The sequence below is a fragment of the Oculina patagonica genome, chromosome 4 (genome assembly GCF_052425735.1).
Source record: "Oculina patagonica isolate OP01 chromosome 4, crgOcupat, whole genome shotgun sequence".
Taxonomy (NCBI): domain Eukaryota; kingdom Metazoa; phylum Cnidaria; class Anthozoa; order Scleractinia; family Oculinidae; genus Oculina; species Oculina patagonica.
In genome coordinates, this window is record NC_135761.1 from 46,926,238 (window position 1) to 46,939,215 (window position 12,978).

General features: G+C 37.2%; 2 protein-coding genes across 2 annotated transcripts in view; both read right to left on the minus strand.

The window, feature by feature from the left end:
* The window catches only part of LOC144647943 (zinc metalloproteinase nas-6-like), an 11,294-nt gene extending 2,424 nt beyond the window's left edge, over positions 1–8,870 (minus strand). The window contains exons 1-5 of the mRNA XM_078507613.1: positions 8,621–8,870; positions 3,545–3,696; positions 2,791–2,914; positions 1,876–2,051; positions 1,296–1,511 (exon numbers count right to left, since the gene is read on the minus strand). Of these exons, the coding sequence (XP_078363739.1) occupies positions 1,296–1,511; positions 1,876–2,051; positions 2,791–2,876 (478 nt within the window). The 5' untranslated portion in view covers positions 2,877–2,914; positions 3,545–3,696; positions 8,621–8,870. The remainder of the gene's footprint in view (positions 1–1,295; positions 1,512–1,875; positions 2,052–2,790; positions 2,915–3,544; positions 3,697–8,620) is intronic.
* Positions 1–12,978, minus strand: part of LOC144652486 (uncharacterized) — a 93,474-nt gene that overhangs the window by 64,063 nt on the left and 16,433 nt on the right. The gene's annotated exons all lie outside the window — the stretch shown is intronic.

Genomic DNA, 12,978 nt, shown 5'->3' on the forward strand with positions numbered 1-12,978 from the left:
TACGTAATCTAATTCCATGGTCTGCAAAGTTACAGCTGTACAAATCTAGTATTTTGCCTCACCTTACATATTGTGATATTGTATGGCACTTTTGCAAATCATCCGATAAGAAGAAAATGGAGAGAGTTCAAGAGCGCGCACTCAGGGCAGTCTTTAAATCCCAATCGGAGACCTACAGTGAGCTACTGAAAAGAGCAGGTCTACCAAGTCTGTACCAAAGACGTCTACAAAACATTGCCATTCTAATGTATAAAGTAAAACACGGACTTGTGCCCACTTATATAACAGAAATATTTAATACAGCCCCGAAACGATATAATCTGAGGAACGCTGATTTTAATATTCCACGTTTTCGCACAGTACATTATGGAAAACATTCTTTACGATATTTCGGGCCTTATCTATGGAGCAAACTAGACCACAGTGATAGAGAAAAACATAATGTCACGAGTTTTAAAAACAGTATTTTAAAAAAAGACCTCACCCGTCTTATACAAACTGAGTGTCAATGTGACATATGCAGCTAGCCGATATACATTTTTAAATTTTTAATTTTTAACTCTTAACTGCAATTTTTATCTTTCACCTACTTTTATGATAAAATTTTATATTCTATTGTAATTTATTGATTTATTTATTTATTAATGTATGTAGTACGATTCTTCAGTTTTTCTTCTTCTTAGAATTTAAGTGTAAATATTTTAACTTTAAATAGCTTAGATATATAATAATGTAAATAGTGTCCACAATTAGTTTTTTTTAAGCTAAATACTTCAGACACTTTAATAAAGTATTTCATTCATTCATTCATTCATTCATTCATTCAACTCAAATCGAACTGGCGGACCTCCGTTATTTATTAAAACCAACATTTCCAAATTCCAATACGACCTGGATAGAGGAGCAGCATGAAAACCAGCTAGTGCTGACGTGGCTTATTCTCTCTATATAGTAATCTTTTTGCGTAATGATGGGGGTCTTAACAAACATTAAAACATTCTACTGAGCGGTTTCAAAGCCACCTTAAATTTTCGAAATGTTAAGGGGGCTCGGAGCCCCTGTGTAGAAATTGTTGAGATAATCTAAAAAAATATTGCCATGTAGCTCGCTTGATTGGGTACGATAACCAACAAGCAATCCATTCAGGGAAAAAAATGATATCTGTATTTTTTAGCGGGCGTAACATGTGAAAACTATGCTTCCAATTTCGAATTCGTGCATGACTGGAAGTAATATAAAATGTTTACGGACAGAAAATAAAATTCAATTTGTATGAATAAAGAAGATTTACAAACCTGGGCACTTGTATAAGAGATTTGCTTGTTTGATGTCCAAAACACTCAGATGCGTGTTTCCAAACGTCTTGACGTTCGGCTGCCGTGCCACTATGGTCGGTTGACCGTTTTTAGAAAACGCCTTTGCACCATAGTGCATAACAGAGAAGTAGTCGTATTGCACACCTAAGCTGTCGATCTTTCGGTTGCTGTACTTATCAAACGCAAACTTGAACTCTGAAAAAAAAAATCATAAATATAGGATACGAAAGGCAGGCATTGTACAAGCACTAGACTTCAAATCATTCCTTATTTTCCCTCGAAATATGCATACACGACCCGCGATCGTTTAGCGGAAGGGGCAACGGAGCCCACACGGACGTTCCTGATTCTTTTTGGGTGATTGTATAATTGACTGACTGACTGACTGACTGACTGACTGACTGACTGACTAATTGATTGGTTGATTGATCGATCGATCGATTGATGGATGGAAGGATAGATTGATTGAGTTAGTGAGCTACTGCCAATTCTACAATCTTTCTTCTTTCTTCTTTCACTGACTATTGGAATATGCAACACTTCACGATTTGAAACTTACTAGGCAAAATATTTTCGTCTTTGATTTCAATGTAGTTATCCCTGTCAGGCCTGTTTTGCTCGTGCCAAAAACCAATCAAATGTCCCAGTTCATGGACCACAATCCCATGATGCGCGCAGCCTCGACCCAGGGATGTGGTCTGTCTACCGCCTGCTCGGCCAACATCAGAGTTGCACCTTCATGGAAGAAGAACAAACCAAGTTAGCGCGTAGTAAAGCGAATGGATTATCAGAAAATAAACCTAATTTTCTTGGCCGTTTCATCGCAAGGCACTAAATGACACGAGTCTTCCACATTAAACACGAAGGTGAAAGAGGCTTGGCTCCTCCCACTTTCCACACCATATTATTTTCACTAGATGGGGTTTGCATGTATATGCTTGAACTTCTCTTATGACCTGCAGTTTGATTTCTGTTTTAATTATTATTTTTTTTTTTTTGCAAACTGGGGAATTCAATGAATGAAGCACCACTAAAAGTGTTGTCAGCTAGCGTTAGAAGATAAAAACACTTCTTGGCGATCTACCAACAGGGAAAAGAAAAGTTAGCTACGTGCTTGCTGTTCTTGGATACACGGACAGAAAACAGTGAACGAGTTTTATTCAACCAAGCTTTGACTAAATATGCAAAGAGTAGATGGTTTTAGCCTGCTTAGCATGCGCCTGTGTAGTTTTGGCGCGTATTTGGAAAATGCGAAAGGCGCGCGCTCAAAAACTACACAAGCGCCTGCTACGCATGCGAAGATGGTTTTCACTCACGTGACAAGGCGGCCATATTGGTGGACCAAACAGTACAAAATGTTTGTGCAGAATTTCCATTAAAATAGAATTTAGTTCCCAACAGAGAGAGTCAGTCTGTTGTTCTGGTACACCAACATGGCCGCCGTGACGTCACGTAAAAACGATCTATAACTTACCCTTCGCCGTAATAGAATTCCACATAATCAGATTGATTTACTCTTTCTACAAATTTAATACAAGTGTGTTTTTGCCATTCTGCCATTGCATCCTTTAGAAGCTGACGAGTTTTGCTGCTTTCAGCTGAAATGCCAAAAAAGGAAAAACAAGAATCTGATTAAAAGCACTCAAAGGCTGCATGTCTTGGTAGCAGGATGCGCTGCTGAAATATCGCATGATGACAAAATAATAGCGTCCGGAAGACTGAAAAACAAGCTCGTTTCCGCTGCTTCGTCGCTATTATTTTGCTATTATTGCGTGAGATAAACCGCCACCTTTCCAGGCTAGGCAGTTGTGAAAGACATACAGGAAAGCGACGTTTTCCTCTGCTGTCGACTGCAAACCTTTTCGCCAAGAGTAATCAGGAGTTTTAAAAACATTTTTCATAAGTGGTTTCCGATGGTGTAAATTGGCAACGCTAGTCACAAAAGGGACCGTTAGGCCGGGGGGCACTCCTATAAGATATGAGCACCATAAAGCCCCTTTTCCCTGGGTGGGGGGAGGGGGAACTGCCGGTAACCGACTTTAATTGAAATCCCTGGCAATACGAGTTTTAAACGGCCGATGGTATTTATTTTATAATACAGATTATAAATCTTCCTGTCACCATAATTGATGATTGATAACTGTTAAATGAGCAGTGCTTATAAGAAAGGAGTCCTGCTATGCTGCTTACGTGCCCAGCTTGTTAAGCGAAAGTGACGTAATACTTACGGATGCTGTAAGCTATGGTGTACGGTATAACCCCCCTGGCCACAGACTTGTCCTGTCTCGTATGGGGGCGGAGCCATCAACTCCTGTCACTCCTACATTTCTTCTTGGGATTTTCATATCCACTTGCCACAGGCGACCATCTTGATACTTTGCTGCAAAACAAGGCAAACCAAGCATTAGTTTATTCGGTTGTGCAGGATGATTGGTGTCTGACTGTCAACTAGCTTATGCTAAAGTGGCTAAATGTATGGCTCCTCTTCTTCATCGATTTATTTATTTATTTATTTTGCCACACAAACAAAAAAATATAATTCTGAAGAAATAGATAATACAAATCAATATACAAGATAATAATTAATATACAAGACTACAGTATAAGATTATTTAAGATAGAAACAAAATGGCGAGGGAACCTAATAAAAAACCACGGGGCTTGTAAGCTTAGGTTCCCTCACAAGAAAAACAGATGACTGGTTCATGTACTGAAGTAATGACAAGACTTAATAGAAGACAGAGTTAATAGTTATCAATAATATATGCTTTAAGTTTTCTTTTAAAAGATGCCAGTGGTGAAGAGCCCGAAATTTCAGGTGAAAGCGAATTAAAAAATTTAGGACCTTGAAAGAATACGGAGAATTGTCGGATATTTGTTCTACATAATGGTAGACGAAAATAGTTTGCATGCCTTGTGTTATAACGATGGATTTGATTGTTGATTGTGAATATATTCTCAAAATTTTGAGGGAGAATAGCGTTTTTAGACGAGAACATAAACTGACCCAAGTGGAATGTTTATGTAGGTTAAGGCTCCCTCGTAGTCTTCCTCATGCCCCCTTATAGCCAAATATACAAACAAATATTGTAATTAGAACAGAAACTTGTACAAAATCCTCACTGGTAGGAGGATGCCCAGTTGAATATTTGCAAAGCAAGAGGAGTTACTACCCCATCGCTTTTTCTAAGAAAATATCCCGGGTATAGGCAGCGCTGCAGATCAATTCCCAGTCTTGTAACTCCGAACGAATTGGTGAGTTTTTGCAGCGCTGGCCAGGCCTCCCATAGGGCTGAAAAGTATAAGGCTCAAAGGGCCAAGAATTTTTTAGAGGAGGAAGAAAGGGTTCACTTTCACCCCGACCTCCTTCTTCTTTTCTTCTTAAAAATAACAAAAAAAAAACAAAACCTTGAAAAAGCCTAATCATACCAGCCCAGTCACAAAAGTACAAATAACAATATAACGAGCCAATCAAACATCGAGGCGGTGTCAAGTGCGGAAGAACTTGGTTCTAGTTTCTGCGTCTGGGATGAAACACCAGTGTGATACCATTCAAATGAAAGCTATTGAGCAGTACTTTCATGTGGTTTTGTTTATTATGCTTTACAAAGTGATTCTACATTTGGGTCTCCAGATGAACCCTGTTGCATAAACAAATGAAAGCTACTACTGAGTAGTCTTTCCCTGTATCTTGTACAAAAGTCTATATGTATCTTGTACAGAAGTCTTTATAGTTAGTTAATATAAGTCAATTGTAAATAAGTAAATAGCAATTTCTATTTTGAATTTTTTGTTATCAAATATTGGCTTGGCAAAAAAAAATTACCTTGTCAAAAAAATTCGAGCTTAAATAAAGTTTATGATGATGATGATGAGGTGCAGAAAGTGGTGAAATTTTTCCAATGAATATTTTAGCACATTTCCGGGTTAAGTAGATGGAAAGAGATCTGTAATTGATTCTCGATGTCGGTTGCAAATATCCGATTTTCTCTCGTTAACACGATTAATAAAAATCGTGAAATGAATTTTGGCAGCTTAAACGTTTGGCCGTGCTATCATGCGATCAAGTGATAGAGTCAAGTTCCAAGCATTTCTGGAAATCATTCAAATCACCAAATGCTGTTGCCAATTTCTCTTTAGTTATCGAACATCTTCCAATTTTTAAATATGTCACTGTGGAAGATGCATGGCAGAACTTTTGAATTATGATGTAATAAACACTATGTTTGGTTTCTCAGTTTGCATTTTAGTTTTCGTGAACAATTCCATTTTAAAAAGGGCTGTTGTTGACAGACGCAATGGACATCAGGCCAAGAGGTTAGCGTGATTTTCTTGAACGTGACCTTGAGATAAAATTTGCTAAAGCGTGATCGAAAAAAAGTTGGACATTTTCCTACACGAAAATCCTGTAAAACGTTTCACCCGCTCTGTCGGATCTAGACCTGAGACAAAGCGAAGAGTCTTTTTTCAAACTACCGGACATTGTTGTTATTACTTTTGCTTGTATTTTATTTAGCTTTTTGGAAAAAAGACTTATTTTATTTTAGTGTTGTTACGCGAGGAATCTTTCTGCTTTTGTTATTTTTGTTTTGATAAAACTTATCAGACTTGAGGAATTTCCTCGATGGAAGCTGACAATACAATGATAACACCATTATAAGATAGAGTGAATTGCTGCAATTTTTCAAAGATTGTCCTGCAGTTCAATCTTGAGTAAAATCAATTTCTGTGATTATCCTTTCTTACATCGAGGCGCCGTTAAGTTTTTTTTTAAATGAAGCTGAAATATCTGCCATATAAAGAAGAAAACTTATACATTTATGAGTTATTTTTGGCGGGGTTTTATATTCCCACTGTATATTCTTGCAAGTGGCCTTTAAATATCGCTGCTGAAAGAACATAAAGAAATAATAATAAATAACAAAAACAACGGTAAAAAACCCGGCGTTTCTGTGAAAAGTAAAATGTTCCATACACAATTTCTACGCATTGTTAGTGTTGTAATAACTGCATCCGAGTGGTTTCGTGAGGCCAGGTTCTTGTAAAAATGATGTCTTTATTAAACACTTTCGCACTGGACTTAAACGTAGTGTTAGTTCCGGCTTTGAGGGTTTTAAAAGGCTTTTCCTTTTCCTGTTATGGCCGGTGTATAAAGCGTCCATAAACAATACAATTATATTTATTGGCAGACGTTCTTATTCCCTCGCAAAAAGAGAATGCCGCTTTATAAACGGCCTCCAAAGAAACCGCTAAATGCGACTGTTAAATGGCTTACCGCAATGCGCGGAAAACCAGTTGAAATGAAATATCAAAAGTAAACAAAGCACTTGTAAATAAATAAACAAGACTTGTGCGTGTTATGAAGGTGTAATCTGCTTACCGAGATCGCCTCGCGGACCGGAAGTCATTATGACGTCATTGTCTGCTAGAGCATCGAAGGAATGGTGTTGATTAATTGATTAAACTGCAGTATTGCTTAGTAATGAACGAAAAGCTCTTTTAAAGTCAAGACACATGTTCTTTTTTTAATAATCTATGTTTTAGATTTGATAGCTTGAAGTGCTTCCACCTCTCAAGTACACAGCCAACGCTAATCAACGCTAGTCTCGTTCTGTTACAGAAATCTTCTCAAACTTTAATACAGAAGGAGTACACTGTTTTGTAGCTAAAATTCTGACATTTCTAAATGGTAGAACTATTAATAAACAAGGCTAAAACAAGCTGTTATGAGGCAGACAATCAAAACTAATATAATCCGTCCGTGACAAGGCGTCGAAATCTTAAAAAGCTCTTCACTCAACCTTTACACTTCAGATTGGTTTCAGTAGCATGTTTTGCGAAGGGCGTCTCTGTACAGCCTAAACGTTAGTACGTGGGCTTCTCTCACAAACTCCCTCGCTAACATTGTGTGTATTTCCGCAAGTGTTTAAAACTTTAGACTGCAAGCAGCCGGTGTTCCTTCCTGGGGTGCTATGCGCAAATTATGCAAGTGAGGGGAGAAAAGGGAGAATGGGGCCCCGCGTTTCTCATTCGTGTTTTCACAACAGAAACTTGTCAAAAACTTGACAAAATTGAAAACCTCTTTCTACAAATTATTCCAAGTTGTAGCGAGCATTAACTTATCTAATGGATATCCCAAGAAAACGATCTTACACGAAAAGAGCTCTGTGCTCTTATTTTGAGGTCGATGTCGTTTCCTTAGCCAAGCGGAAACGAGAAAAAACTATAATACTTTCAGCTGAAACGACGATCGAATTTGAATTTCTTGTGGAATTTTTTTGTGTTGCCTGAACACACACTGTGCAGTCTCGAACCGGTTGTAATATTTGTCATATTTGGTGAAACATTACCCAGACGGAATAATGTTGATATAACTTATGATAGTTTACACATTTGGTAGCGTTGAAGGCTCCAATCCCCACAAGAACTGAGCGCAGATACTTCTGAATTCTCTCCAAGTCATTACCATGCAAGCCCTGCGAACATTTTTGACACGATTTAATCTGTATCCCAAAGAGAATTCCCGGCGATTGAATCGCTCCCTAGAGAATAGCCCTTGCCCGGAGCCCTTGTTTGGGTTTCTCCCGGCCATGATTTCACTGTGTAGGCAGCGATTTTGACTTGTTATACGTTTGTTTTGTTTTTAATTAGTAGTATTAGTCTAGTACACTGAAATTTAGGAAATTAACAGACCACTTTTGTCCGCATGAATGAGTCTTAATGCAAAGCATGTATCAGATAAATGACAACACTCCCGGCGTAACCTTCGATTTAAATGGATTTTAAATATTTCACGCGAAAGACCTATCAAGAAACAGTACAATGAATGAAGTCTTTTTATAGCTACAGTATGTTCGAACGATGCTCACTAACCCTTAACCAGATATCCAGAATAATCAATTTGATTATAGGGTTAAAATTATGAGACTAATATTTTTGGACATGATATGCCTGTACACATGCTCAATGCTTTTCTTCAGCAAAGGGACGATTTGTGTTGGAATGCGAGTTGAGCCTATACCACAGTAATGCCTTGAAGCTCCTCGGTGATTTGGGGTAAAAAATATGGTTTAAGTGGTTAAAACATTTGAAATGGAACTCATATAATAATGAGGATATCACATAAGTACACACAAGGCTTGCGCAAACGGTAATAATTTTCGCTAGAGAGCAGAAAACTCAAAGCCTTTATGCGATACCGCGTTAAGGAATAAGTTACGCTAAAATATTCGTTTACTTTCACGGTGTTTAACATAAAAGAGAACGAATATTCAAGGAACGGGAAGAGAACGGGAAAGCCTTACCGTAATGTTCGTTGACTCTGGCTATCTCATCAAACGCTGCAATGCGTTGAGTCGCTACAGGCGACATAAGCGTTCTGTTAATCAAACTGGCTATTAAGACGAAGCGAAGTAAACCCGATTGAATCCCCGCCATTGCTCACACGCGCCAAATGTAGTTTTTGAGAAATTCGTGCTGTGATTTCTCGTCTTTATGTAAAACTCTCAGTCATACGTCACACGGGAAACGATGAGTTGTGTCTGTACCGCAAAAGGCGATGTCAGCTAACAGATTACCTTGACAGGAAACTCATAAATGTAACACATATCTAGAACATATCGGGTGACAACCATCTTAGCCGCTACGCGTGACCGTGGAAGCTCGTGTAAAAGGCCTGTTTTTATAACTTGTGGCGCTTGCTTCAGAGGGTTGCAAGCCTACTTGAATTGTGTTTTGTCTATGGCGGGGGTACAGCCAAGGACAACCCACAGAATTCTCGAGATATTTTGTTAAAGAATTGTCTCTCTGTAGCTTGGCCTATCTAGCTTTTCTGATAGCACTTACAAGACTTTTACAAGAAGACAAAATATACTTCAACGGTATTGACATCATCTGGTATAATTTGGAGTGCATTGAGGAAACATTTTTTCTTTTATATACATTTCGCCGATAAAAAGTTAAAAAAAAAAAAGATAATGTATCCATAATAGTAATTACATAATCCTAATAACATACCGATAAACCTTTTCGAATTTCTCAGTTTCACTTTTACTCAGTGGAAATATAGAATTTAGCACAAAAACTCTATGAAACTTATATGTCTTTTCTTGTTCTAGTCGATAAAAAAATTGTATTTGTAGAGATTCTAATAATATAAAAGAAAATTCTTTAGTTTAGTCGGAGTTCCACCAGGTTATTAATAAAAATCGGCGTTTTCAATACGAAATTATCTTGGAGGAATCTAATTATTATTTTTAAAGTCAATTTTTTCACGTACTCCTCTACCAGTTTATACAAAATGAGATGTGTTCCACAACGCGTTATTTTTTAACCGGAACGAAATGTGATCTTCTTGGTGTTTTTTCTTACCCAATATTTTTAAATAGCTGTGTTTTAAACCAGGCAATACATTTAATGAATTCAACAAAAGATACACAAATTTATATGCGTTTCAATTAAATGCATGAAATAATCAATTTGTTAACCATTGCTTTGATAATACTGTTTTACTCCCAATAATGCTAAAGATGTAACAATGTTATTTCTTTCAGTTTGAAAACGTCGGACAAGCACTGTAGCAATACGTCCAAAAATGCCCGTGAAAAAATACTTAAACTATGAAAAAAAAAAATTAAAAGCCGATATTGCCTATCCGGTAGGATAATGATAGGATTATATTTAAAGCGTTTTAAATCCACTGAGTTCATGCATCGATTCCCGACGCACGTGTGTCGGGAATCAACGAGTTGGATCGAGAACTGAAACCTGACATTCCTTCCGGGATAATTTGTGTTGAAGTTTTGTGTCGCTGTTTTTACTGAAATTAGTGGTAGGCGCCTTAACCCATGAAAAACGTTATCTTTGAACATGTAAAGGAGGATATAACCTTCATTTTTTCCGAGAGAAATAAGGTACGGCTATATATATTGATTTTTTGAAGACGCGCGAAACTTGGAAAGCCTGAATCCATTTCCTGAATCCAAGCCATCCGCAGCCAAAGACGCTCGTTTACAGTTTCAGTGCTTTAATTTAGCAATTTCTTTTTTTATAGAAATGGACTATTATTTTTAGGTTTCAGGAAACACAAATATAAATTTTGGCCATTCAAAACATCTGGTAAAATCCGTGACAAAGAGGCTCGTAAATGATGAATCTGAGAGGCTTCGTTTGACCCACTGTGGGGAAAATGGTCTCCATGTTACCCGGGCCATGTTATTTAGAAGTTACACAAAGATTCCCGTGTCAATATACAAAAAATCGTGACTTTGGATCATTTACATGATCCTTAACTAATTACCTTAGCAAACTTAATAGATCACTCTTATTCAATTCTGGCGTGATTTAATTTCTAGAAGTTCAAAGATATGTACAAGACTTTTTCGAATAGACAAAACAGTACTTCTCTGGTACCGGAATCATTTGGAGTGCATCGAAGAAACAGTTTTCATTACTTGGAGGAATCCAGTAATTATTTTTAAACAGATTTTTCACGTACTCCATGACCGATATAAACACAAAATGTGATGTGTTCCACAACATGTTTTTTTTTTAACCGGAACGAAATGTGATTGTCCAAAATAATAACATGGGATTTACACATTAAGCTGAATAACGTTTTTATTTTTAACTAAATCTTTTCTGATAACATTGTTCCAAAGTTTGAAAAAACATCGAGAGGGAAACATTTTGTTCAATGTGGATTTTCTTCATTTAAAACGCTTTAAGATAGTTTCTTGTGAGAGTGTAATACACGTTTACACTAAGTTTCAATTCAGTCTATTGTACGGGAAAAAACTTTTTATTACGTTTCGATAATACTATCCGAGGTCTCAGGGATGTTAAAGGATAAAGAATGTAATTCCTTTTAGTTCGGAGAAGTCGGAAAAGCACTTAAGCCAAAAAAATACCGTCTAAAACAATGAAAAAAATTAAAAGCCGATATTGCCTTTCCGGTAGATAATGATAGGATTACAACCTGCTGGATCAACAAGACGAACCTGACATTCTTTCGGCGATAATTAGTGTTGAAGTTAAATCAACCTGAATGGCCTTATTTCACAAACTGTTATGGAAATGGACGATTTTTTTCACCGGGATTTTTTATTTAGGAGTTACACAAGAATTCCTGTGTACGTACAGAAACCGTGATTTCTGCATCATTCACACAATCCCTAAACATAATAAACGCACCACTCAAATTTACTTTTATTGGCGTGATTTCTAGAAGTTCAAAGACAGGAGAGGATGACGGGAACAGCAGTGATTGCTTGGGCGGCTCGACAAATAACATTCACCCATCAGGAAGTACGCATTGCTAACAAAGACGACCACGGAAGTGAATAATTTAACTACAATGTGGACAAACTCGAAAATCGAGAACGAATTCATTTCCATTTACCCATTTAGCTTGATTGTTTTGAGCTTTTTTTATAGATCACGAACAGTTACTTTTCTATGAAATTATTACTGATTTTATTTGGAGCAAATACAGCCTGCTTGCAGTTTCCGGAATATGAAAACATGAAAAGGAGAAAATCATTTACTCTTAGTTTACGAAAATATAATACCCTCCACTGAAAAGGGAAGGAGCTGATCAAACTTATTGTCTTGCCGTAAATATGCGATAGAGGTCTTCAACATATTCTAATTTGCATCTTTGCTTTTAATCTTTTTTAAACATCCACGGTTTTCAAAGTTTCATGTTATATCTTTTGGGCTTAAACAAGAAACTAGAACGTTCTCAAACGATCCTACTCGCCGGGTCACGAAAGTTTTCGTAATGCCACCACATGCACTGGGGTCTCATTTTCTTAAGTTGTGAAATTTGAAGTACCAGCGCGTTGAAATACATTTCAATTAACTCATCAACGAATTACATCCGGGCGTTTACATTTTGCAATAGGGATTGCAAAAAGACTTTCAAAAACAACTAAATTCTAGAAGTTGAACCGGAGCTAACGCAGCTTGTAATGCAGGAAACAAACGCGGGATATACTTTAAAATTGCACGTGAAAGGATTCTACAAATGCGACCGGTTTAGTGACTTTAGCCTGTCTTTCGATGATAAGGTCATTCCCAGGTCATTAGCAGCCACGTCGTGGTTAACTGTTGAGTTGAGCAATCAACAGTTAAAGAAGATTGAAGTGCAATTCCCAGTTTTCACTCATTTTATGGAGATGAGCGCTGGTCGAAGGATATGTTTGCAATAGGAATTGAATGCTATATACACTGTTCAGGAATCAGAAAAAGTGACTGCTTAGTAGATAATAAAATTTGACTTACATATATACTGAACTTTCGTCACAAGGAAGTAAACGGTTTACAGTAACACTTTCAGTTTCCTTCGAAGAAGACAATCATTTTTGTACATTGCAGAAATGAAGAATACATCACTTAAAATTTTCTGACGTTGAATTTCTGACGTTTAATTTTCGGACACTTTTTATCTCATTTCGGACGAATTTCGGAAAAAAATTTTCGGACACTTTGCTGAAACATGGCTAAATTAAATTTACGCCTACAAAACACGAATAAGCCCAAAACAACATCTGGGAAAACGAGTTAAGGCACCCTCAAGGTTCGACAGATACACCGACGCGAAAATAGCAAAAATACTATCAAGTGTCTACGTATCTCAAGCAGTGCTCTAGGACCTCTAGTT